Source organism: Vigna umbellata, chromosome 1, assembly GCF_029865625.1.
Source record: "Vigna umbellata cultivar VRB3 chromosome 1, Vumbellata_1.0, whole genome shotgun sequence".
Classification (NCBI taxonomy): Eukaryota; Viridiplantae; Streptophyta; class Magnoliopsida; order Fabales; family Fabaceae; genus Vigna; species Vigna umbellata.
Genome location: NC_142165.1, coordinates 102,054,319 through 102,079,224, shown reverse-complemented (window position 1 = coordinate 102,079,224; position 24,906 = coordinate 102,054,319). Strand labels below are relative to the sequence as shown.

The 24,906-nt window shown below is 31.9% G+C and overlaps 2 protein-coding genes, 1 long non-coding RNA gene and 1 pseudogene across 3 annotated transcripts; 1 reads left to right on the top strand and 3 right to left on the bottom strand.

Annotated features, from left to right (window-relative positions):
• The first annotated feature begins 3,923 nt into the window (after nt 1–3,923).
• Nucleotides 3,924–5,108, top strand: LOC148207001 (uncharacterized). The gene is made up of 2 exons (XR_015783892.1): nt 3,924–4,709; nt 4,800–5,108. It is a non-coding gene; the product is annotated as an uncharacterized LOC148207001 (long non-coding RNA).
• On the bottom strand, nt 4,797–8,994 carry LOC124835218 (glycerophosphodiester phosphodiesterase GDPDL7-like). The gene is made up of 10 exons (XM_088105239.1): nt 8,873–8,994; nt 8,426–8,543; nt 8,064–8,345; nt 7,858–7,970; nt 7,242–7,734; nt 7,115–7,150; nt 6,733–7,014; nt 6,510–6,640; nt 5,894–6,368; nt 4,797–5,760 (listed from the first exon to the last, which is right to left on the bottom strand). The coding sequence occupies exons 1-10, from the start codon at nt 8,915–8,917 to the stop codon at nt 5,432–5,434; spliced, it is 2,304 nt and encodes a 767-aa protein (XP_087961365.1). The 5' UTR covers nt 8,918–8,994; the 3' UTR covers nt 4,797–5,431.
• Nucleotides 8,995–11,798: 2,804 nt separating this feature from the next.
• LOC148207000 (temperature-induced lipocalin-1-like) lies at nt 11,799–13,162 on the bottom strand. Its single transcript, XM_088105238.1, has 2 exons — nt 12,563–13,162; nt 11,799–12,160 (listed from the first exon to the last, which is right to left on the bottom strand). Exons 1-2 carry the CDS (start codon nt 13,151–13,153, stop codon nt 11,978–11,980), a joined length of 774 nt encoding a protein of 257 aa, XP_087961364.1. The 5' UTR covers nt 13,154–13,162; the 3' UTR covers nt 11,799–11,977.
• Nucleotides 13,163–14,807: 1,645 nt separating this feature from the next.
• Nucleotides 14,808–18,190, bottom strand: LOC148206999 (two-component response regulator ARR12-like; annotated as a pseudogene).
• Between the last annotated feature and the right edge of the window lie 6,716 nt (nt 18,191–24,906).

Genomic DNA, 24,906 nt, shown 5'->3' with positions numbered 1-24,906 from the left:
CAATGACAAAGACGACCGAACAGACAACATGATAAGACAGAAAAAATAAGGGTAAACTTATATAATTTAATTAATTCAGTAAAACATATAATTCACACAAAATCTCAGATTTAATAAAATCAATAGGTCAATCATCAACAACCAATCATACATTTCCAACAATAACCGAATGGTAAAACATGCAATGGCCGACCACTTTACTCTGACTGTCCGGACTGTATGAATTCTGTGTAGCTACGACGTTTGTGCACACGGGTGATGTAATAGCTGGAATGCCCTCAACAGCTGCCACCCGAGGTTAGTCCGTTATACCTCGCCCAAGTTCACCTTATGGACTAGGACCTCCTGCCTTTCTCACACATGATTTACTCCTCTCTACTTGAGAATGAGTAATCACAGAATATCAGGATAAACGCCATCTAAGCATAACCACGTTCATACTCTACCATTCAATAACAAATCCTGAGATATTCCTCCCTAGAATACTCCTTCATATCCATATAATACAAATCACATCATACTTTAATGTCATCATATTTCTTCATCCATAACACATTTAATTAAAATCAAACTGAACGAAAAAGATCAACACAACCTATAAACAAGGCTGAACACCCTATGAATGTTGGAGACCGAACAGTTTCTCACTATCCCAGTATAGAACCGATCGGTAACGACTATCACACATAATTATATGAACGAGCGGTCAATTTGAAGAATAAGGCTCAAACATGAGCCAAATACAATTTGAGGGTCAAACACTATAACAACCGAACACTTAGATCTTGGCCTGAATACTAAGAACTTAAACCGAACACTTAGTGTAAGACCGAGCGGTCTTCACTATCCACAAAACAGGACCGAATGGTCCATACTCGGTAAGGTTAAGGAAATGACCGAACACTATTAAGGACTAAATCACCAGGGAAAGACCAAACACTAATACAAGTTCGAGCACTACCAAGACAAAGTACCACTTAAAACCGAACACTCTGGACTTAGACAGAATATGTTAGCAAAAATCAAAGATAAAGTTTTGATGATGAACAGATTTGCACAAGTCAAGATTCATAAAGACAAATTGAAGATCTCTGTATTTTATAAAGCTTTTATAATAATCAAAGTTGATGTAATGGTGCTCAAATATGTATTAGGGTTGATTCTTGTAATTTATATTTGATTTATTTAGTTAATCGATTATTCCTGAGAATAATCAATTAACACTAGCCGTTGGGGGTTTCAGATTTGAAAAACTAGCCGTTGGGGGTTTCAGATTTGAAAAACTAGCCGTTGTACTCATTATTAATCGATTAATATTTATGTTAATCGATTAAATGCGTTAGATGACCTGTTTTCGAAGAATGGAAGGGTATTAGGCTGAGTCTATAAAATGGCTCACTCTTTATCTCAAAAATAACTCTTCCCTTGTGCAAAAGATCTCTGAACTCTTTGAGAACTATGTGAGATTGTTGAAGCTAAGGAAACTCTTGTCTGCAAAGTCCTGAAGTGCTATTGCGGTGACAGAGGAATAGCTTGTTCATCCTTGGTGTGTCCGAGGAAGTGCGTGGAAGAGAATCATCCTTCGTGAAGCATTCGAAGGAGGTGGTCATCCTTTGTGAAGATTCAAAGGAAGTGTAAGTTCGTCTCTTGTGGTTTCAAGAGAGGTGGTATCATCCTTTGTGAAGATTCAAAGGAAGTGTAAGTTCATCTCTTGTGGTTTCAAGAGAGGTGGTATTTCTAAACTCTTACAAATTGTTTTTCTTTGTGACTAATATTTGTAAGTGTTTTGTGTTAGTGAAAAAGGTTTATCTTATTTGAGATAAGCGACTGGACGTAGGATCCTAGTGATCTGAACCAGGATAAAATCACCTGTGTAATTTTTCTCTTTCCCTTACTCTGTCATTTATATTTAATCATTCGCCCAGTAAGAAAAATTAAGAGAAAAATAATAAAAGGCACAATAAAAGTATATAACCAATTCACCCCCCCCCTCTTGGTTTGTTCCACGCTAATAATTCCGTTGCAGCGATTCTAACAGAATACTCTCTTAGGAATGAACTTTAAAGCATGATCGAACGGTCATTTAACAGGTAAGGCCCATCAGAGGCCAAACACAGTTAAGACCGAACATCAATACCAGACCGGGTACTAGTGCAAGACCGTCCGGTCATTAACTGAAAACTCCACAGAAGCAGAACTCAGTTAACACTGAACACTAGAGGAAGACCACCCACACCTAATACCGAACGGTCATGAACTGGTAAGACTCCAAAGAGAATGAACCCAATTAATGATCGAGCACCTGAATATGGCCGAATGACCAATCAGCGCATGACCGAGCGGTCAACAGCGAATCCTCAGTTTTCTGCATAATTCTGCAGAAACTTCTGCATAATTATGAACACATCAAATTTTACCAAAACTAAACATTTTCCCAAACTTCTAATCTTCCAAACACGAATCATATACACACTTACACCTATCCAAGAGTACCTAAATCTTTCTAACATCATCCTAAAGAATCTCTTATCATATTTCATCCCAAATCCTGCATAATCACAACTAAATGACCAAAAATTCATTTTCCTACTTTTGACACATTATAGGAGGACTTAAAGGTTCTAACAGGTCTAAATACACTTGCTCAGACTCTTCCCACTGACCAACCTCACTCTCGACCCCAAACTCTCATTTTCACGTACTCACTCTCTCAAAACCAGAACAGACCGAACACTTATGCAGAGATTTCAACCAGTTCACAAGTTCCATTATTCATCAATTCAACACAATTCAATCAAACATTCAATTCATATACATGCAACCATCCAAACAGTAATTTCATACATAAAAAATCATAATTAAATCAACTAGCTTCCCTTACCTTTAACAAAACCGAACAACTTCTACACATCCAACAAATTTGTTTGAACCGTAAGAGAATCCTAAGAACACCTATGAACTACCGATTGGTGAAAGAGGACCAACCGTAGAACCACAATGAAATCAGAAAAGGAAGACAGAATACGTAACACATGCAAACAGGATGGTTCCTTGCATGAAGCAAAAATAAAAATTCACTAAAACCAGAGAACGAAACTTACCAGTTCTAAACACAATTGATCGATTGGATAGGAAGCTCTTGACGTCTGGATCGTCTAGGAAGCTTCTGATCACCGATTAGATGAATCTTCAGTGAGAAAATATAGAGAGAAGGGAGAGGGAAATTAGGAAATAGTGTTTCTAGAGAGATAAACAGTTTTAAGATAATGATCTGAGTGTTTAGAAATTTCTATTTATACTGTTGGTGTATTTCAACATTTAAAAGTTCAGTTCAATTATTTTAATACCTTTATCTACTCTATTATTCTATTTTCTGGATCTTTACAATATTAATTTATCATATGATCATATTTTAATATTAAATTTAAAAATGACAACATTATTTTTTAATTTTTAATTTTAAATAAAAAAATTTCTCTTAAAATTTGTGAATTGAAATTACTTTTTAATTTTATAGAACTAGATTAAAAATGACTCAAAAACAAAATCTATAATCAAATATTAATTTTATTTAATATGTATTAATTAATATATAATATATACTACTATTTAACTATTTTCCCATACATAATTTTTTTACAGTTTTATCTTTATTCATAACATTTTGATAACTTTTTCTATAATTATTACCATAATTTTTATTGTTATAAAAATATTATTATCATTTTTATAATTTTTTTTTTAATAAAAATAATTTTAGAGGTAAAAAAGTTAAAGACACAACATGTATATTTTCTACTTTTACAAAATAGAATCAGTAATTTTTGCAGGGGAGATCTTGACTATTGAATGACTAAAATACCTCACCCCCAGTCCTGCACCACAAGGCACCAGCAGGGTAGAATTGGAAAACACGGAACAACCTTTGCTAGATTTCCCAATATAAATATTAGCCACTGCAGATGTTCAAGCAGATTAGGGTTTCTGTTGCCGCCACACTCCCTCCTCCCTGAATGAGATGTCTCTGCTTTGATGCTTCCACAAAACCCTAATCTCGTGGCTATTCCATTTGTTTCATCCTGCACCTCCATATTTTCTTAATAATAACAATAATAATTGGCGCATTTCTTTTCTTCTCTCTCTTTATCCCTCTTTCAGTGTCTCAATTGACACTGCTAAATTACTTGTTCCTTTTTTTCTTTTTCTTTTTCTTTTATACTTCAGGGCCATGGCTTGTTCTCTTCTGTTTCTCTGAACCAAAAGAGGCTGTGAAGATTGTTTTGGAGTGTGGACCCGATACGTCGGTCGCCGTCAAACATCGGTCGCCGGTGGCGAGGCAACGTTATCGCTTGTGTGATCTTGTTGCAGCCATCCGTGGTGGTGTTGTTTTTCGACTTCCGATCTGTCGTTGTGATAGATCTGAGCCTCCGTGATTCGCGCTCGAATATTTCCATCGTCGGCAATGTCTCAACGTAGTATTTGTCAGAGGTGTATGGAGTGAGAGAAGGGAAAAACGCCTTTCCCGATCTCATCGGTTATTTCTTTCCTCTCTCATTCCATACATCGTCCGACGAACGTATCGTTGATCGGTTCTGCATGGTTTTGGTTTCACTTTGTACCCTCCCTGGAAACCCTAATTTACTTTAATTTTTTGGTATTTGAGTAGTGTGTGACATGTGGTCGATGCGTTTGCTGTATTTTAATTTCAGGTATTTTTTGATGCTGTGATGTTCTTAAACTTTTGTAACTTGATGTTTTTAAACTTGTTTTTAAACTTGTTTCATGCAACATGCCTGCAGGATGGGCTTAAAGTGAAGTTCTGCTATTCGGTTATCTTCGAGCTGTCTAAGAAAACACGCTTGGTGTACATTTCACGGAATAACTAGTCACAATATTCTATATCAATGTTTATATTTCTGATTTTCTATGTAATGTTCATCAACGGTTTGTATAGGAGTTTGAACCGTACTTGTTCCATTCATGTAACAATATATTTATAGTTAGATTGTAATAGAATCCAATTCTTAAATTGTTGTGTAATTGTATGATTGGGGAAGTCATTTAAAGTTGTTACGATTGCATTTGAAGAAAGAAGATTAATTACTGTATGTGCAATTGTTTTAATAATTATAATTATAATTCTATACAATGTCCTTCAGCATTGTGCCCTTTAAATACTCGACGCAGTGTATTTCGTTGCAAGCTTATAAAATTTTGCATTTTGGCATGGATTTTGCGTTTATATTGCAGTATTGACACAATTCCCAATAATCCAAATGCAAGCGTTGGCAAAAGGGTTGCCTGATGAATAACCCATTAATAAGAATTGTAGAACCAATCTCGTTGTTTCTATGATACAAGATGGAATGTAATTGTAGAACCAATGTTAGGGTTAAGTTAGTGTTCTCTAGATTTTGCTATGTTTATCACATTAATTTCTGTGCAAGAGCGTAGCAAGCACCAAAATGGCAGCTGAGAGGCCACAGTTAGCAAGCTCTGCCGTGGCGGCTGAAGCTGCAGGACCGTCGGCAGCAGGTGTAGCATCATCAGCAGGTGTAGCATCATCAGCAGGCCGAGTTTCAGCCGGTTTAGAAGCGTCGCTGACTGGAGGAAGAGGTGGATCAACAACGTTTGCAACCTGAAGAGGAGGAAGTGGTGCCTGCGCTTGTGGCTGGTCCTGGGCTGGGATAGTTTTCAGTAGATCACCAGGTCTGGCCGGTAAGATAGCAAATTGATTGTTAATATCGCTACAGGGACTCCCTGCAAGTTATAAAAGGGTAGATGGAGTTCAAGCATATGCTTATATACGGATAACAAAATAGAAATGCTTAAGTTAGACTCGTAGTAACTGGCATTATTGTTTTGCTTAGGCATGGAGAGTGGAATGACTTACAGACGAATCTACTCGAAGTGCCAGGAAAGTCGGTGACTACTCCATCAACCATAGCAGTCTGGATGTAAGTAGCAATCTCGATATTAGGGTCTGACCAGTAGTCGAATGCCAGTGATGTGTATTCATTTTTAAGTGTACGGACGAATACTGTGAGGTTTGCATCTTTCAACTCCTTAACAACATTGGTCAATCGATACAAGTAAGAGGCATATACTTCGATAACAGAGGTTTTTGGAACATTCACTGCATCCGCATACTTTTTTATCTCTTCCGCTGTTTTTTTGGGCACGCTACCAATCTTTTCACTCAAAAATAGTACCCTTTTGTAAGACGGGTTATCTTTAAACTTAGATAGGACCGAGCTGTCATCTGATTGAACCAGGACTTGTTGCTTGTCGAAGGTGGCGTTTTTCAAGGCACTGCTAACAGCATCCACAATGTCAAGACCCTTTTTTGATGCAAGGTACGCCGCATTCTGTGAGGCAATTGGAGTTCGCAATAATAGAAAATTTTCAAATAGAAGGAAAACGATTGCAGTAACACATCCTTCTTAACATGTACCTTAATAACTAGTTTAAATTTTTGTGAGAAATCCAAAAGTAGTGATATTGCTTACCTGAATGTTTATCAAAACGCCAGGAACTGCCTTTGTCTTGGCTAACTCCAGAAAATCTTGAAGGGTGATCAATTTACCGCTGCTTTTGTTTGCAGGGTTTCTTTGGAAATCGCCGTTTTTAACAATATGAGCTGAAACAAGAAATTTGTACTGTAATTTCATTGTTGAAATCTCAAAGGTTGAATCTGAACTTGAATCCTTGAAGTTCTTTAGAAGTATTTACGTTTTAATTTCTGAATCTCACTCCAGGAAAGGTCAAAGGAGAATATTCCAGATTTTGGTTGAATATCTGGGACTTTGGAAGATCGAGACATAAATTTAGTCATTGCGTTGGTATCTGGGCCTAGGTCTGAGCTATTTGAGCAGAAGGCAATGCCATCTCTTGTCATTTGAACTGAACAATCTATAATGTCAGCACCGTCATCTATTGCTTGCTTATATGCAAGATCACTGCTGCCTGGATAAATTCCGCTTGCACCATTGTTGCTTATGACCAAAGTTGGTCCTACAAAATCAAATTTATAAGGTAAATTTGTCATCCACCTGTTTTCCGTGTCTTGTCCGTCTGGGGTATGATTGAGAACATTTTAAGATTGATAATATACCTTTTTTGGGCAAGGTATTGTTGTGTGAAAAGCAAACTGTAAAACAAAATATCTGTTAGAAAGTTGAAGAGGTGATCTTCAAGTTAGAAATAGATTGTGAATTTAAGTGGAAGGTTTGACATCTCACATATTGCATTTGATGCTGTTGATGGGAAATCGGTGACAACACCATCAACAGAATCTCCCTTGTCGAAAAATTGAAGGTACTCAGCGGTAGGATCATAGTTATAAGAATAGCTAGCAAAAAAATCATTAGCAAAACCAGAAGCATAGACTTCTAGTCCAGATTTATGGGCATCAGCCACAACTGTGGTGGGAAGTCCCAGATATTTGTCTGCTTTAATGGGCCATATGTAATCTTTTGGGACTATTATGCCTGATGCAAATGACTTGATTGTAGCAATATCCTTTATAATACTTTCATATGGCTTCTTGGTTGAAGGTTCGACATCCTTAGCGTTAAGAAGTTGAAAGACGACCTTGGTATTGTTAGATTTCTGACTGAGACTCTTCAAGAAGCCCATATCTGAAGCTGAAACAAATTCTATTCGATAGGAATCCAATAATTCCAAAACAATATCTTCCACCTTTACTCCCTTTTCTTGGTAGAATGCTGCATTCTGCAACAGAACACGCAATTAATATTATAATAATTTGGTAAACAGAAAGAATCTAGGAATGTGGCGTGGTGCTTGTAGAGTTTCAATTCTCAAAGAAGGTCCCGAATTCAGAAGGAGTAAAACCTGAACATTCAACCAAAACCTGGGGGGGTTTTTCGTGCTCAGCAGACTATCAAGGTTGAGAATTGGATCAAGACCATCGTAAGCACTGGGTCGTGAAAATATGGCCTGAATCACTGCAGATCACAGACCAAACCTTCAATTTCAAAGCTCAAACCTAACAGTAGTTTTTTATTGCTCCTATTTCAGCCTATAATCTATTAACTCACCTGATACATTCATGCCAATCTGTTCGGAATTGTAATCCACTGAAAAGTGTCCTTTCACGTCCTTCCCATTAATATTATAGGTACTTTCCTTAGGATCGAAGAACTCTATAGTTGTTCCATTGTCAAGTGTAGATCCCGTGATGCAAAAGGCCCCGCCATCTTTTGACAACTGAAGATTGCAAAATAAGATGCTGATGTCTCGTGCCAATGTAATGGCGTCTGGAGAGCCTTCAGGGAAGAGTCCCGAATAACCACCACGGGCTATTACAAGAGGCTCATTGCCTGCAACATCAACAAACAATCACATCAATGAGCCAGGGAAGCCATTTTTCAGAGAAACAAAAAGTCCTACGGATACCAACCACTTAATGTTGACCATTTCGGGGAAGCAACTTTTGGTGCAACTGCAGGTTTTTGTGCTACTATTCCATGAACCAAGAAGAAAATCAGAAACAAGCTTCTGAGCATTTTGTTCTTTTCCTGTTACAGTCCAAACTAAACCGAGTCAATGTCAAGTGAAACAAACAATCAATCAATCAATCCTTAAAACGTTCATTTGCCTTAAAATTCCTACGTTTGTGCTCATATAGTAATGGTTTCAAATTTCTCTTAATATTTTCCTTTTGGATGTTACACGCCTACTGGAATAATCCCACTTCATTCTCGTATTATTCAACCTCATCATCAATTTTTTCTTGTGTCAATCAGAATAGCATAAAGGGTTCAGAAACAAAAAAGTTGATCATAATTTTAGTTTCATCTCCGCAAACATGAAAAAAAGGAAAATAGAAAGAAACAAGCATGCATACCCAAAACTGATGTTCGAACCTCGATCTATTGAATGGATGAAACATGCATTCCCTGCGAGTTTTTCTCAGAAGAATCCTCGAGGGAATGTAATGGAAAACAGGAAAACGAATTGGTGAGTGAGATTGACTCACAAATATTATTTTTTTGATCTATTTCCACACATTTTCGCGCATAAATGGTTGGCCAGCCTTACATTGTTATTTTTGGAATGTTTGCTGTTTTTGTTGCTTTTCCAACTGTTACATCTAGGGTGGGCAAAAAATCTGTTTTACCCAATCTGGTCCACTTTTGCACTCTTTTGTTCTGTTTAGAATCATTTCATTAAATCTGTTTTTTATTTCTGATCTGTATTTTATAATTTTTCCAGATCAGATTTATGTTTTACTTATATAGATTTTAAAAGACTGAAAAATCTAAATTTGGAATCCAAAAAATAATAATCTGAAACTGGTTAAAACCCACCATAAACCATCTTTTTGGCATTTCGTTACTTTCAACTACACAAGAAAAGGTCGTTTAACAACATAACTCTACTCAAAAAATAAATTAATTTACAAATTATAGTAATTTGGATTAAATCAATGATTTTGTTTTATTATCTGGACGCCTCAAAAGAGATATTTTGATCTTTGGTTTATGATATGAATTCAGTAAAGAATTGTGAGGTTTACATAATTCCATTGTAGTCTATACTATTATTTATTTAGTTACGGCAAATATATTTCCTTCTTTATTAACCATAACCGAAAAGGTGTTTTAAAAGATGAAAATATATATATTTAAATTATTTTTAAATGATTAAAAGGACAATTATTGCTTTAAATGAATTTTTTCTGTTAAGAAACATTTTTTTTTGCATGAATAACAGAATTAAAGTTATTTATAAGTAAGTACCTGAATAAAATAATGAGTTATAAAAAATAAACTCTGAAAATTCATAACAAAACATTTAAGTCATATAGTAAAACTGTTTTGGGGAAAATAATTAATTTTATGAAATGTTGTATTATTATACAGATTATACATAACGTTATAAATACGTTTCATCCCTCCAAATATTTAATGCGCATGGAAGAGTAGGAGTCAAATTCATAGACATGTTTAAATTAATACATACATTCTATGATATTACATAAATTTGTCTAACATTTATTAAAATTATTAAAATAAAACCGTAAAATTGGCTCCAACTCATAAGTCAAATTAACTCGAGTTTAAAAAAGTATATACTATTTTTAAATATCCATCAAACTGAATACAACTCTCTCAATCCTAAACTAAATATATCTTGTTTATTACTTTTATTAACTACTTAAGTTGTAAGTTGACACTTAATTTTTTAACACTAATGTTTAATAATATTTGAATGGTTTTAATATTTAATTAATTAATTATATAAATTATTATTTTTAATTTTAATTGTGATTAATATATATTAAGATAGGTAACACTTTAATTATATTACCAAAAACATATGAATCTCGTCCATCTATCTTACAAAATTTGTAATTGAATTAAAAAATATTATTCAACCTCATAGTCCATCAGAATAGCATAATGAGATCGGAAACAAAGAAGTTTATCATAATTTTATTTCATCTCCTCAAACATGAAAAAAAATGAAAATAGAAAGAAAGGTTATTGAACATGGCACATGCATGCATGAAACAGGCCTTCCCTGCGACTTTTTCTGAGAATTTTTTCTATCTCTTTCTACATATTTTCGCTGGTTGCTTTTTCTATATGTTAAATCAAACTACGTTTCTTTAATGAATTATTTTGTTTTAAAACTTTAATACGTTTAAAACACCAACATTGCTTACATTGTCATTTTTTCAATCCAACTATCATTTATTGTTTAATTCTTATTTTAATCTGTTATATAGGATGACAAGAATACAGATAAGTATTTTAAAACTTACTAATAACCATATATATATTCACAAATATTAAAAAAAAAATTTATAATTTTTAAAATAAAGTTTAAATAAAATTATAAAAAAAAATATATAATATAATTTAAATTAAATATGAATTATAATTTAATTGTAATTAAATTTAACCAAATAAAATATCATTTAATTTTAATTGATATTTTAAAATTATAAGTGAGGAGATTATCCTAAAAAGTCATGAAATCAATAATATATTTATCCTAGAGTGAGGAGATTATCCTAAAAAACCAACTCATCCAAAAATATATATTTATCCTGTGAGCTAGTGCGATAAGAAAAGAGAGACGGCGTTGAGTGAAAAAATTTAAGTGAAAGCGAACAAAAAAATGAATCAATTTTAGTTTGAAAGAATTGATTCTCCTCCACCAATGTAATAGGACCGATTTATATTGATTCTCATCTATTTATATAAATAGTAGATTAGATAGTGATATGTATATACTTATATATTAGATTTATATTATGTTTAATAACAATAATAATTCACATTTTATTTTAATATAATTAACACTTATGTTTTTATTTAAATTATTGTTATAACAAAAAAATAATATTTCATATTTTTATCAATTAAAATATTTTTTTAACCTATCAAATCCATCACATCACTCACTATCTTTCATAAACTATCATTTTAAATCTCTTCATTTTCTCACCATCTTTCTCTTAATCTAAAAAACCTCACATTCACTTCATTTTCTCCTCAAATTCACTTCCCCAAATCCATATTCTAATCCAAACACAACCTTAGTTTTAAAATAATTCATATAAATTAACCTAATTCTAATCCAGAAAGAAAAGATAATTTATTTTTTCTTCCAAAAATAGTTCGGCTTGCTGACATAATATTTTTTTTTGGTAGATATTTGTTAAAAAGCTGAAATTCCGCAGAAACAACTCTACTTTTATTTCTAGCTACTCCCATAAAAACCATCTGAATTTACCATGAATCTCACACTTCTCATGGAAATAGGTGTAAAGTATTGAAGTTTGGATTCTCACCAAGAACAACTAAAAACAAACACAATAAGAACATCAACGATAAACTTTACAAAGTTCATATCATCATCATCATCATGACCTTGGTATATTTTGCATTTACTTTTATTACTGATATGAAACACTCTCTTTCACCTTCAGATATAATTACTATTTCCCCAGAAGGGACTTGAACCACCAAACGCCTTTGGTGTCCTCAGGACCTTCTCTCTCAGGTGGAGGATTCGTGTGTGGAGTCTTGTGGAGTCTGCTCACATCATAGCCCTCATCCTTGGCTCTCTTAACAAGCTCCTTGTAAATTTCCTCATCCATTTCATTCTTCCTCGACAATATCTAGAAACCAAAATCACCTCAAATTACTATACCAAGTGACCAAATCATTAATAAACAACACATTCACAATACAAAAAACAATCAATTTTACACTTTCAGACTTCACAGTTAAAATCAATATATCCTTTTCACAAGGTCTGTTTCCATCTGACAGATATCTATCTACACAACCCCTCTAGAGATTGAAGCTCCCATAAGTGCCATATGCACATTTCTGAAAATCAAAGCTCCCAATCATATATATTTGAGACATTTATACTAAGAGTGTGTCCATATGTATTTAAAAAATTGTTCTTTGACTACAATTTTCAAGGTTTCAGATTTATCTGCAATTTCTAGTGATATGAAGGAACATACATGGTGATGATCCAAGCAGAATTAAAAGGGAAATAGGGTTCTTACCCAAAGATAACTCCTGCTAGGTTGGCCAATGAGAGCATACTGATAATCAGGATCGATGAACAAAACCCAGTAATCCCCAGTAACAGGAATGACGGGTAAGAAAGGAGGAACCCAAAACCTGACCTTCAATTTGGCCTCATCACTATCGGGATCTGCCTTATGAGCAGTGCCCTCGATGAAGCTTCTTTTCCCACCGCTCCAAGTTTCATTCAGAACTCTCACAGTGCCGTCATCGCCCAAAGTGTAGGTGGCTCTTGTGTTGACGCCGTCACTGGGCTGAAACCTCGACGGAAAACACGCAATCTCGTACCACCGTCCCATGTACCGCTTCAAGTCCAGACCTTTCACCACCTCCATCACTTTCGTCGTCATCCACAGCAATGTCAATGATGCTATTGGGTTACTCTTCACAAGAACAACAGAGTCAGAACAAAATACCACCAAAGACGGTTGTTTCAGTTTTGGTGTACAAGGTTTCAAGGTTAGCTTTGCTTCAACGTTGGATTTTGATCTTGCAAGTGTGATAGAGTTGTGACCGTGGATGAATTGTGATCGTACAGGTGTACAGTGAATGTAATTCATTGATGTCATATTGCTACTACCCAGAGTCAAGTAACTTATATCACTCTTTACAAGAGTTTTTATATTATTATTATTATTATTATTATTATTATTATTATTATTAAATATGAATTAACACCTTATTATCTTAACTGAAAAGCAGAGGATACAAATACCACTTACACCTGACATGTGTACATCCTAAACATTTACTATCTTCCTTTAATCTCATATTTATTTAGACTTTTTTTTTCTTTTAATAAATAAAAAATAATTTATTTAATGAAATAAGTGATTAAATAATTTCTTATTTTTACAAAATTATATATATATATATATATATATATATATATATATATATATATATACACTAAAAATGGTATTATTTTTATATTTTTCAACTAATTACTCATCAAAATAACGAAATTATAAAAACTAGTAGTATTAAAAAACTTATGTGTTGCTTATTTTTTTAAGAGAATTATTTAATTACTTATTTTATTGAATGAATAAATAAATAAATTATTTTTTATTTATCACATAATAGAATTATCCAATTAAAAGATGATACACAAAAAAGTTATTGAATGATGTATTTTGATTGTAAAATAATATAAATTCTTAAAAAGTTATATATATATATATATATATATATATATATATATATATGTATGTATAAATAATAGAAATATAAAATTATATATTATTAAAATTCTATATATATTTTTTGGTTTTTCTAATGATGAACAAAATTTTCAATCCAATTCCTTAATTTTTAGAAGTATAATACTACTGAAATTCAATTAAAATGTGTCTCATTTTAAAAGTTTTAATAATCTAACTTTAGTGTGAATTGAAATTGAAGTTTTAGTTTTATAAATTATCAATATACATTGATTGGTTATCAATAGTATCAATTAGTCATCAATGCCACCGACACTTATAGAAATAGTATCAATTGGTTATAAATAGTATCAATTAGTGACTCAATAAAAAATTGCCATATTATTACTTATAGAAATAATATGTCTATTATATTTTATAATCAACTTGTAAGTATGGTTTTGATGATAAGTTACAAATTAGTAAATATAACTATAATTTTCTTATTGCGTGCGTCAGAGTATAATGCCTTCTTACATAATTCTTTGAAATATTCTTTTTCATACGTTACACTTAAAATATAAGAACTTATTTTGTTGTAAACGTTTTATTTTTATATCTAATTTGCACTAAGGTTCATTTCTGCATTTAAGTGAAAGAGACAAGTTAGTGAAATTCCTCTCTATCAAGGCACATGCACTTCCCATATTAAGATAATAAAAACCAAAGTGTTCCCTATTACTATATTTTTTTACGAAAAATCAAATCCTTGAAAACAACAAATTCTATTAGTGACAAGTGAAATAAACAATGATATCTTCTGCTAAAAGTTATGTCTAATTCAGCAAATTTTATAATAGTTGCATAGCAGAGCCTGATAGACACACTTATGTTATTTTATCCCTTCTACGTGTCACTGAACATTCATGCAGAAATTTTGTCTACATTATAGCGTAAACCAAGTTCCATTCTTATTCTTCCACGTACTTAAATCAAATTATATAACTGAACCCAATACTAAAAAGTTAAGACATATGTATAGTTTATTTTATATAAACAGATCACTGAGAAAGTGGAGAAATTTGACGTTACTGCTGTACAAGTAGCACGTACTTTGTCCATTAGAGAAATAGGAAATTACATCATTGCGATATTACACACGATGAAATGACTCAAGGAAGGAATCAGAAGGAGTTATTTGCATGATCCATCTTCGTAAGCATCCAACTCTATAGGTCTTCATTCATCAACATAATCGCATTTAGATCCTGAATCAAAAGTAGTATTTCATGAAATGATGCAGTTTAACACAGTTATATTCCTTAAATCAGACCAAACTAGATTATGGAAACTGTTTAAACCATATCATTGCAATAAAAAAACCATTCAGGGCAGGATTAAAAAAACTTGATATTGCAAGAAGAAAGATTTGATCAAATACCTGTTCGTCTATTTCATTTAATATGTCATCCAAGGACTCCAAACTATTCTGCAGGAGTCCTTCACCGGACTTCATGCTCTGCAATACATACGCATCATTTGACTTCATTGAATAGAAATTCTCACCTTCACTACACACTGTGATTGATGGATTTACCCCATTCATTTGGCCAACCAAAGATGCATCAATTATGTTATTGTCAACTGTACTATTTTGTTCATAGCTGTGTCCCAAGGAACTAGTGCCTCCATTAGGAGAAATGACAGGATTTATGGAATTGAAGGTTTGACTTGTGTCTTTGCTGCAACCTCCCTGGTTATGTTGGGTGTAACACGAAGCTAATAAGATATTCCCAAGTAAGCCTTCTTGGTGCAGCATCTCACCTAGGACATCATCCTCCAAAGGAACACTGGAAGAAAAACCAACTGGACTGTTCCTACTGCAAAAATTGGATGAGGACAACTTAAAGTTATGCTGAAGTAGTTGATCATTATTGAAAACGTTACTGACAGCAGAAGTATTTGAAGGACAGGTAGATATCGGAGCTGCTTCCTGCCACCTTTTATTACTATAATCACCCCCCATTTTAGAATAACCAAAGGAGTTTGGATCAAAAGATTGTGTTTTCACAGCAGCAGCTCCAAAAGATGAATGATTTCTGGATGCTTCAGAATGATGTTGAAGTTGGGAAATTCCTTGAAAAAGTAAATGATTATTGGAGAGACCGGGAAGAGATATATTAGCTGCATTTCTAACAGTGGCTATATTTTCCGAGAAACTAGAGAAATCTTTAAGTGCAGCTGAGTGATCAAGTGGATTAATATTAAACCTCCTAATACCAGCTGCTGAGTTGTTCGGCTTAAACAGGTTAGCCTCCATTGATGTTGGAAAGCCTTGCAATAAGCTTGAGGTTTGATTTGCAGAAAACATAGACGAGTGCATGTTTCCATTTGTTTTTATGGAACTGCTGTTAATGTTTCGAGACTGAGAAGCCTGAACAATTGCAGATGAGTTCATTCCTCTCGTGTTCAAGCAGGATGGAGAGTTTAACACACGAAACCTTCCACCAGGTGCATATGCATATGAAGGTGATGTGGTGCTCAACATAGCTCCTGATTCAGATGAAGTGCGAAAGCAATCAACTGAACCCATACGGTGGTAAGGATTGGGCTTTTTGAGACCGAGTCTGAATTTCTGTGAAACAAAGAAGCACAATTACCACAACACAAGATATAGAGCAGAGTTGTTAGTTCATTGTGTACACTGTTCATAAACTTTGATTGTTCATTTTTTAATGAATCATAAGATCTGAAAGATTTTCGTAACATTAATTCTCTTGTTTATAAGGAAAATTACCCACTAGGATAAAATGGAACTTTAGAGTTCATACCTGGAGATGGCTTGCTACGTTTTCTCTTGAAAGTCCATCAATATTCATCAAGTCAAGTATTTTCTTGGGGAAAGCCTCTGCATTAACAGTTGTAGAAACCTTACATTAGGAGCTATGAAATCCATAAAGGAGCACACTAAGTTCCAAGAAAAATTAGAAAAGTAACATGTCTTTTATCACACTCACTGTCAATTCCCAGCTGATTAATGGCAGCAAGAAATTTGTTATGCAACTCAGTATCCCAAACTAAACGAGTTTTCTTCTGATTGGAGGGTTCATCGTTCTCTTTGTCATCTTCTTCTATTTCCTCAGCCTCACAGCGTTCTTTCCTTTTATGATCCACTTTTATATTCTGGTTTGCATTAGTTTTTGGTGCAAAGGCTTGACTACATTCCCCAGCAACAGTGCATGGTTCCTCCTCATTTGCAAACTTGCATGCCATACTGCAGTCTTTTTCCTCACTTGCAGTCTTATTCTTATCCTTGCTGTCAATCTTCCTCCGCACTACATGTTGCCATATGTTCTGTAACTCTTGAATTCGAACTGGTTTGGTTAAAAAGTCACAAGCACCATATATGACACCTTTCATCACCCGTTCTTTATCACCGTACCCTGACAACACTAGATAACAACAAACACACAAAAACGCAAGAGTTTAAGTTCATAACACTATTCTGAGATTGATTTTCTCTCAAACTTTGCTTTGTGAAAACACAAAATATACTGAAGTTGAATGAATGTGAAGACAAAAAGTTTTTGTGCTTACTGATAACGGGTAGGTCCGTCTCAAGTCCCACTTGCTGAAGCAGCTTAAACCCATCCATTTCTGGCATATTCACATCACTGATAACAAGGTCAAACTCGTTTCTGTTTTTCCTCAGCATTTCTAGAGCCTTCACTGATTGAGTAGTTGCAGTAACTGGAACAAACAAACAAACAAACATAAATCTGATGTGAGATAAATCAAAGCAGACTCAATTGTCAAGCGCTTAATCAAACTTATTATTATGACAGGATTCATAGATATAAAATTAATGCTGCAACGCAAGAAAACCAGTCTTGAAAAAAAAAAGAAACTGTTTTTGGTGAAAAAGAGAAAGAACATCCCGGTCTTGCAATTGTCAACCACAAGGTATCCGTGTCTCATTAGTCCAAAACTTCACATGGAAAGAGAATAATATGTAAAAGAAATGCAAGAATTTACTACTAGTAGGATGATGAGACGCAAAACCAATGCAGAATCGTGAATTAAAACAGAAAGATAACAAACCATTATACTGGCATTTGCGAAGCAGATTCTCCAACACTGTGAGATAAGTTCGGTCGTCATCAACCGCAAGTACACGCAAACCCACAGGAAAATGGTCTTCTTCCACCATCTTAATCAAAAACTAAATACCCAGATGAGGATAAAGCATTGTTAGGATAACAAACGAGTCACAGAGCAAAAAGCTCCAATCTTGACAACAGAAACCTTGTTTGCAGGGCCTCTTTGACGCAACAGACTAATAAAATATAACAAAGAAGAAAGACGGAATTAAGAAAAGGGTTGAAGGGAGGGTAATGCAAACAAAACAATAGAAATAGGCAATGATAGTGATGATTACCAAGAACCAATGAAGGATTCGATTCAAACATTAAAAGAAATATATATATGAAACACAAATCTTTATTCTTTTAGAATTTCAGTGAAAGTGTCTTTCTATGTGTCTGCTGCCAATGGCATGCCTCTGTCACCTGCAGTTAACTTTTACTTCCAACACAACAAAATTAGTCTCTTAGTCTCTTTCTCTAATTATTATTATTATTAATACCATTATTATTTCTTAATTGTCACAGTCAATGTTCAATATAAACACCATAATTAGGCTCCTTGTTACCTTTTTTATATTCAACGAGAGAAAACATATGTCTCTGTCTGTGTCCGGATTAATTGCATTATTATAGTATGAAACAAAACATACACGAGTGAGAATATATCTTACAAGAAATAAATATTTTAGTACGAAATTGTATAAACAAAATAATATATTCCTCTCTGTTAATTATTATACATAAAATCACCAACATATTGATTGATATGATATCTTCATGTGTAAAATATGTTCAGAAAAAATAACTAATTTTGGTAGGTAATTATATTAATTAAATCACATTCTTTTTCTCTCATTTATTTCCTATTACAGTTTTATACGACTATTTTTATTATCACAACTATGTCCCTTATTGCATTACATTTATTACTAGTATTATTATCTATTTTATTTACATCTGTTTCTTCTTTTAACCTTCATACATGCCGAAAATGACGCCTTATGCCATACTCAACATTTCTTATTTTCTTTTCCAGTTATAAATTTAATATATATGTATAATGTACTGAAATTATTATTAATTGTGAAAAAACAATGCTTATTATTATTATTATAATAGTTTGTCATGATCATGTCAATAATACTAATTTTGTTATTTTATTATCATTCTCTTTGTCGGCTAAGAATGGAATTGTTCTCTTTATGTCGTTAGCTTTTTGGACCAAGAAAACCTAATTAGTCTTTGTCTTTAATCATAATTATATATGTTAATAGCTGCGCTGAATCCAACATGGCCTCGTTCGAGTTCTTTCTATATTCAACAAAACCTTCTACAAGATTGATCATTCATTTTCTAAACTTCTCATTTTAATATAAGGTTTAATGTCTCGGTAGGTCCCTATTTTCGGCGTGAATCTCAAATAGGTCCCTTTTCTTTTCGGCGTCTCAATTGGGTCCCATTTTTGTAAAATTGTAACAATTAGGGGTCTGGCGTCAAATTGGACAAACGGCCGTTTAATTGTTTCTTACGTGGCATGAACAGTGTTTTCAGTAATGACACGTGGCATGATTCCCATCTGACACGTAAGAAACAATTAAACGGCCGTTTGTCCAATTTGACGCCAGACCCCTAATTGTTACAATTTTACAAAAATGGGGACGCAATTGAGACGCCGAAAAGAAAAGGGACCTATTTGAGATTCACGCCGAAAATAGGAACCTACCGAGACATTAAACCTTAATATAACAAAAGTCTATACTCTACCACGCCCACCTATCACTCGTTCATAATGCTCATTATTAATTATTTTATCATAAATAATTGATTCTCTATAATAAATATTGATGTATTTATTTTTTAAATTATAATTTTAGTATACAAATTTAATTATGTTAATTTTATTTAAAATTTATTACGCTGTTAAGATAATTGAGCAATTACTGATTGTGTTTAATTTTAGTAATTGTCACGTGTATATTAAAACAAAAATTAATAATAATAAATGATTAACCTTTAAGGTGTTATGATAATTACTAAAATACCCATAATTTATTAAAATCCAGTTTTTCTTATCAAGAATGTAAAATGAATAGATTAGAAGATGGATGAGAATATGATTAGCATTATGGATTAGTTCTTGATATCATATTAGATTCTGAGAAGAGAAATGAACATAAATATACACAAATTAATGAAAGATCTGGTTTAGTCATCACTTACAGAAACTTCGAAAAATGAATTCCACAAGACACACATCACAAATATAAATATCTATGGTATTTTCTTTTATCACAATTTTGATTAAATATTTTTTCTCTTTTATAATTATATTCAAACCACTTTTAGGTCTCAAATTTAATTATTTTTATATTTTTATTTATTGTGATTTTTTTATACGAAAATGTTGAATAATAATTTTAAGTAAATTTCAATCGTTTGACTAATTTAATATTTATAAAGCTATTTATATTTCTAAGTGTTTTTTTTTTTAATTTTTAAATTAGGGGAAGAATGTTATATGTGATTTTTTCATTTCTACGTGAAATTTAAACTCATTTGGATTATTTTCAACAATCATCACACAAAAGCAGTGAATCTCTTTCATAATATATTTCTCCTGTCATGGTTGCGGTGTTGTTGGGTTATATTGTTGTTGTTACGAGAGTTTAAACTGACCACTTTATAGAACTTTGATACCATTGATATTTTTTTTTCTTTTTAAGATGAATACTTTTCATCTTATTATACTCTTAATCATACAATTCTTTTTTTTATTTCATTCAATGGTTATTAGATCACTCTTAATGCATACATACATTTTATCTTTTTAATATTTATATTTATTATTTATTTTTATCATGTATAACACTATTTTTTGTGATTTTTTATATAATTATATGTATATTGTTATAAATCTTAATTATCATCAAAATATCAAATATTTATATTTAAATTCAATCTATTATTAGTTTAATCATTTTTCTCTGTATCATTTTGTTCAAATGGTGTGTTATAAAATTTATTAGTATATCAAAAATATATTTTCATTAGAATTTAGAAAAAGGAAGTAAATAAAAATTTGAAATATTTTTAAAGGGTTATTTTGTTATAATTTTTTAAAAGTATTTTTTAACTTTATCAATTTTGTTACATTAATGCTTCTAAAATTAATAAATTTTATGTGTAGTTGTCTAATCTTTTATTTAATACTCTAATTTTAAATTTATACCATTATAATTTCTTTTCAAATATTTAACTTGAAAAAAAAACAAAAGTGCCTAATTTATTTATTGTGACTTTTAGTTATTTGTAAAAAATAATTAATAAATATTAAAATAGTAAGAAAATAAATAGGACACATTTTTCTGTTGGGTTTATCAAGGAGGGGGTTCAACTGGAGAGACATAAACATTAATGTCAACGGATTGACACCACTATTTATCCAAAACCTTAAGGCGACGGGTTAATGGGTCTTTCATCTTTATACAATGCTCTACTTTCTCATAGGTAAGACTTAGACTCACTTGAATTTCCAACAATCTCCCCCTCAAGTGTGAGTCCCTTCCACCTAGGTATATTCTCCGAAGCACTTCCAACCAACCACAATCACGAGTAGTTCTTTCCAACTGCATCTTAACAAGATTCGCTTACATGAATAACCTTTGCTAGGAAGACTTTCGATATAGGAATCATTATACTCGTCTGAGTCGGTCACCAAGACAAACTATCGGCTCTAATATCATCGTTGGATCTATCAAAGAGGGAGTTCAACTAAGGAGACGCAAACACCAATGTCAACTAAGTCTAATCATATAAGGGATTGACTCCACTCTTTACCCAAAACCTTAAGGCAATGAGTTAATGAGTCTTTCATCTTTATATAGTGCTCTACTTTCTCAATTTTTATCAAATATATGACTTAGACTTATACTTGAATTTTCAATAATTTATATATATATTATATATATTTGTTTTGAAGACGAGGATAAATTCTATATCAATTGAAATTGAGGATATTGATGAATGTTTACATTGGATCATGGTGAACTAATGAACTCGTCTTTTGTCTTTTGCGTCGTCATTTTGCATCTATATTGGTTAACTAATTTCTTTTTCATACAAATTATATTTTAAATGCTAATAAATAGTATAATAGTATTTTATTTAAAATTAATAATTTATTATTAAAATATGAATCTTAAATTTTGGTAAAATTTATTTAATTTGAATAAATTAAAAATTAAGAATACATAATTAAAATATCTCATTTGAATTATAAAAAGATAAGAAAGATGTCACTCCAATATATTTTATCTTTCTCTTTCAAAATCGGAATACTGAGTCTATCCTAACACCTCTCACTACGTTTCGAATTGTAGTTGAAGCATCCACGTGGGTCTTGTGGTCCACCTATCTTTTCCTGTCAAAAACAATTGAAAGACTAAATCTTCTAATTGATACAAGACAAATTTCTTATTTCTAATTAAATAATTTCCTTTATTGTATCCGACATTGCACGACTAAGGCCTTGTTCACTTGAATGGATTTGAGAGAGAGTAATTGAGGGAATTTGAGAGGATTTGAAAATAATTTTTTTTGTTGATTATTTGAGTGAATTTGGAGGTAAATGAGATTGGATTTGGAAATAAATTTTTTTAATCTGTCACGTCAATCAAATCCTACACTAATTCTCACAAACTTTACTTTCAAATTCATTCTCACTTACCTCCAAATTGACTCAAATAAATAACAAAAAAAATTATTTTCAAATCCTCTCAAATCCCCTCAATTATTCTCCCTCAAATCCACTCAAGTGAACAAGGCCTAAGGTATCATCTATTAGCTATAGTTGCCAATTTGGGTATATTTTTATTAAAAATCACTAAATTAAATATAAAGCCATTATACAAATATTTTTTAATTTAATATAACCTTTAAATTAAACTAAATTAACTTCTTTTTTAGCCTTTGTTGCTATAAGATTGTTGTAAAATTATATAACTATATAGTCAGAAGTTATAGTAATGAATTTGTTATAATATTTAGATAAATATAACTCTAAGCATACTACTGTATTTAATTTGATTGTTGATTTTTAATATAAATCAAATCTATATCTAAAAATTCCAAAAGAAAAAGTTGAGGACTTGGTCAATTAAAGCATTTTCAGTCTTAGACTCGTAGTTGTACCATACTATCGTATTGTGGTACATCAATTTTTTTTCAACCTGTGAGACCATGAAAGGTGGCAATGCCACCCTGTTACATGTTATGAATTTATTTTGAAGTAAAGGAAGAAATATAAAACAAATAATATGAACTTATGCAAAGAACGTGATTGAGTGGAAAAAGATATTTTTAATTACGATCAATTTTAAGAGTTGCAATTTAAAATAGTTTAAATATTTTTTTATTATTTGAAGTGTTTTTTAAAAATAAAATTGTAACAAAATTTCATATTTTACAACAATATTTTAGATATATAATGAGTTGTAACTCGCGAGGACTCGTCACGGATTCGGGCTGAGTTTGGTTTGGAAAAATATAATTTTTTTATGCGGATTAGTTTTTAACCCAGTTCACTTAGAATCTAGCTCATCCGGGTTGAACCCATGGTGAGCCGAGTTGACTCACCAACCCACCTAATTTAATTTAATTATTTATTATTTTGTTTCAAATTCAAGACTCTAATATTATAAATGAACAATACAAAAACTATCGAAGTTATTTGTTCGCATTTTGTGTCTGTTTTTTATTATTATTGTATGATACTTCTTTTTAGTTATCTTTAAAGGTTAACATTATTTTAGATTGAAATTTATTTAGATTTGAATTAAAAAAATTATAATTTTTTTTACTATTAAAAAAAACTTATAATTAAGTAAGACAGTGAGTCAATCCATTAATCTACCAACCCGTGATGGGTCGAACCAAGTTCAAATTTATTCAGTTTGCTAATAAATAAGTTAGATTGGATTCATTCACTAAGTGACTAACCTGGATCGAGCCAAATTACCCGTTTTGAAAGAATGATTGATATTAAAATCATTTAACTTGAATTTAGTGTATTTCACTATTCAAAATAGACAATACCATACTCAAAATAAGCATAGTTATCAATATATTATCTTACTGTATAAGAATTGAAATTTAAAATAGATTAAATGCTAATTTTCTATTTGAAGTATCTTTTAAAATTAAAACTGTGATAAAATTTTATATTTCAAAATAAATAATATTTTAAATATATTTCAGTATTTCATGTTGATATCGTACTAAAAATAAGCGTAGTAATCCTTTAGGTCGGGCAAATGAAAGAGCATATATTAGTCGGATGAGTGGTGCATAAGATATTGTTTGTACTTAAGAGTTTGTTAGAGGTGAAGAAATAAGAAGGGAGAAATGAAATATTTTGGATGGAAGAAGAAAGAAAAAAGAAGAAAGAAAAAAGAAGAAAGGACAGGAATGGAACAAAAGAAGGTGGGGAATGACGTATCAGAGTGTGATTGGTGGAGAAGGAGATTAGGAAGAAGACAATCTAAAACCCACTTCCTTTCTTTCTCATTATCATCATGTTGCCTCTCACTCTATAAATTAGACATTGCATCACCAAATTCCAAATGCTGGGGAGCACTAACATTATTTCCACCTTTTTCTCATACAAAACATCATCCATTAACTATGTCGGATCTCCATCCTTCCAACCTCTAAAGATTCACCTCTAAATTCTCCTATTATGCTATATTAACATCATAGAAATAAATAATTACTACTTATTAAAGTTATTCAACTCTAAAATTATTATTATTATATAATTTTTGGACCACTTATTTTTTAAATTAAATACATTGAGATTTTTATATTAAAGATAAATTAGAAGATAATAAAATGATTAGGCTTTATCTTTTGTATGTTATTGTACTGTATGACATGATCACCATTCATCACGAAGAGGAGCGGTCGACCTAGCTTACTTCAACCCCCAAAATTGTATACAATGAAGACGGAGGTCATCTAACAACATATGAATAGAGG

Bases quoted from the DNA above. Each gene is read 5' to 3' on its own strand.
- LOC124835218 (XM_088105239.1), bottom strand. From the start codon at position 8,917: ATGTTTCATCCATTCAATAGATCGAGGTTCGAACATCAGTTTTGG. The intron at 8,346-8,425 runs GTTGGTATCCGT...TTGATGTTGCAG, and splicing joins GAAATGGTCAACATTAAGTG to GCAATGAGCCTCTTGTAATA. The intron at 7,151-7,241 runs GTGAGATGTCAA...TTTGTTTTACAG, and splicing joins AACAGCATCAAATGCAATAT to TTTGCTTTTCACACAACAAT.
- LOC148207000 (XM_088105238.1), bottom strand. From the start codon at position 13,153: ATGACATCAATGAATTACATTCACTGTACACCTGTACGATCACAATTC. The intron at 12,161-12,562 runs GTAAGAACCCTA...TTTGGTTTCTAG, and splicing joins CTAGCAGGAGTTATCTTTGG to ATATTGTCGAGGAAGAATGA.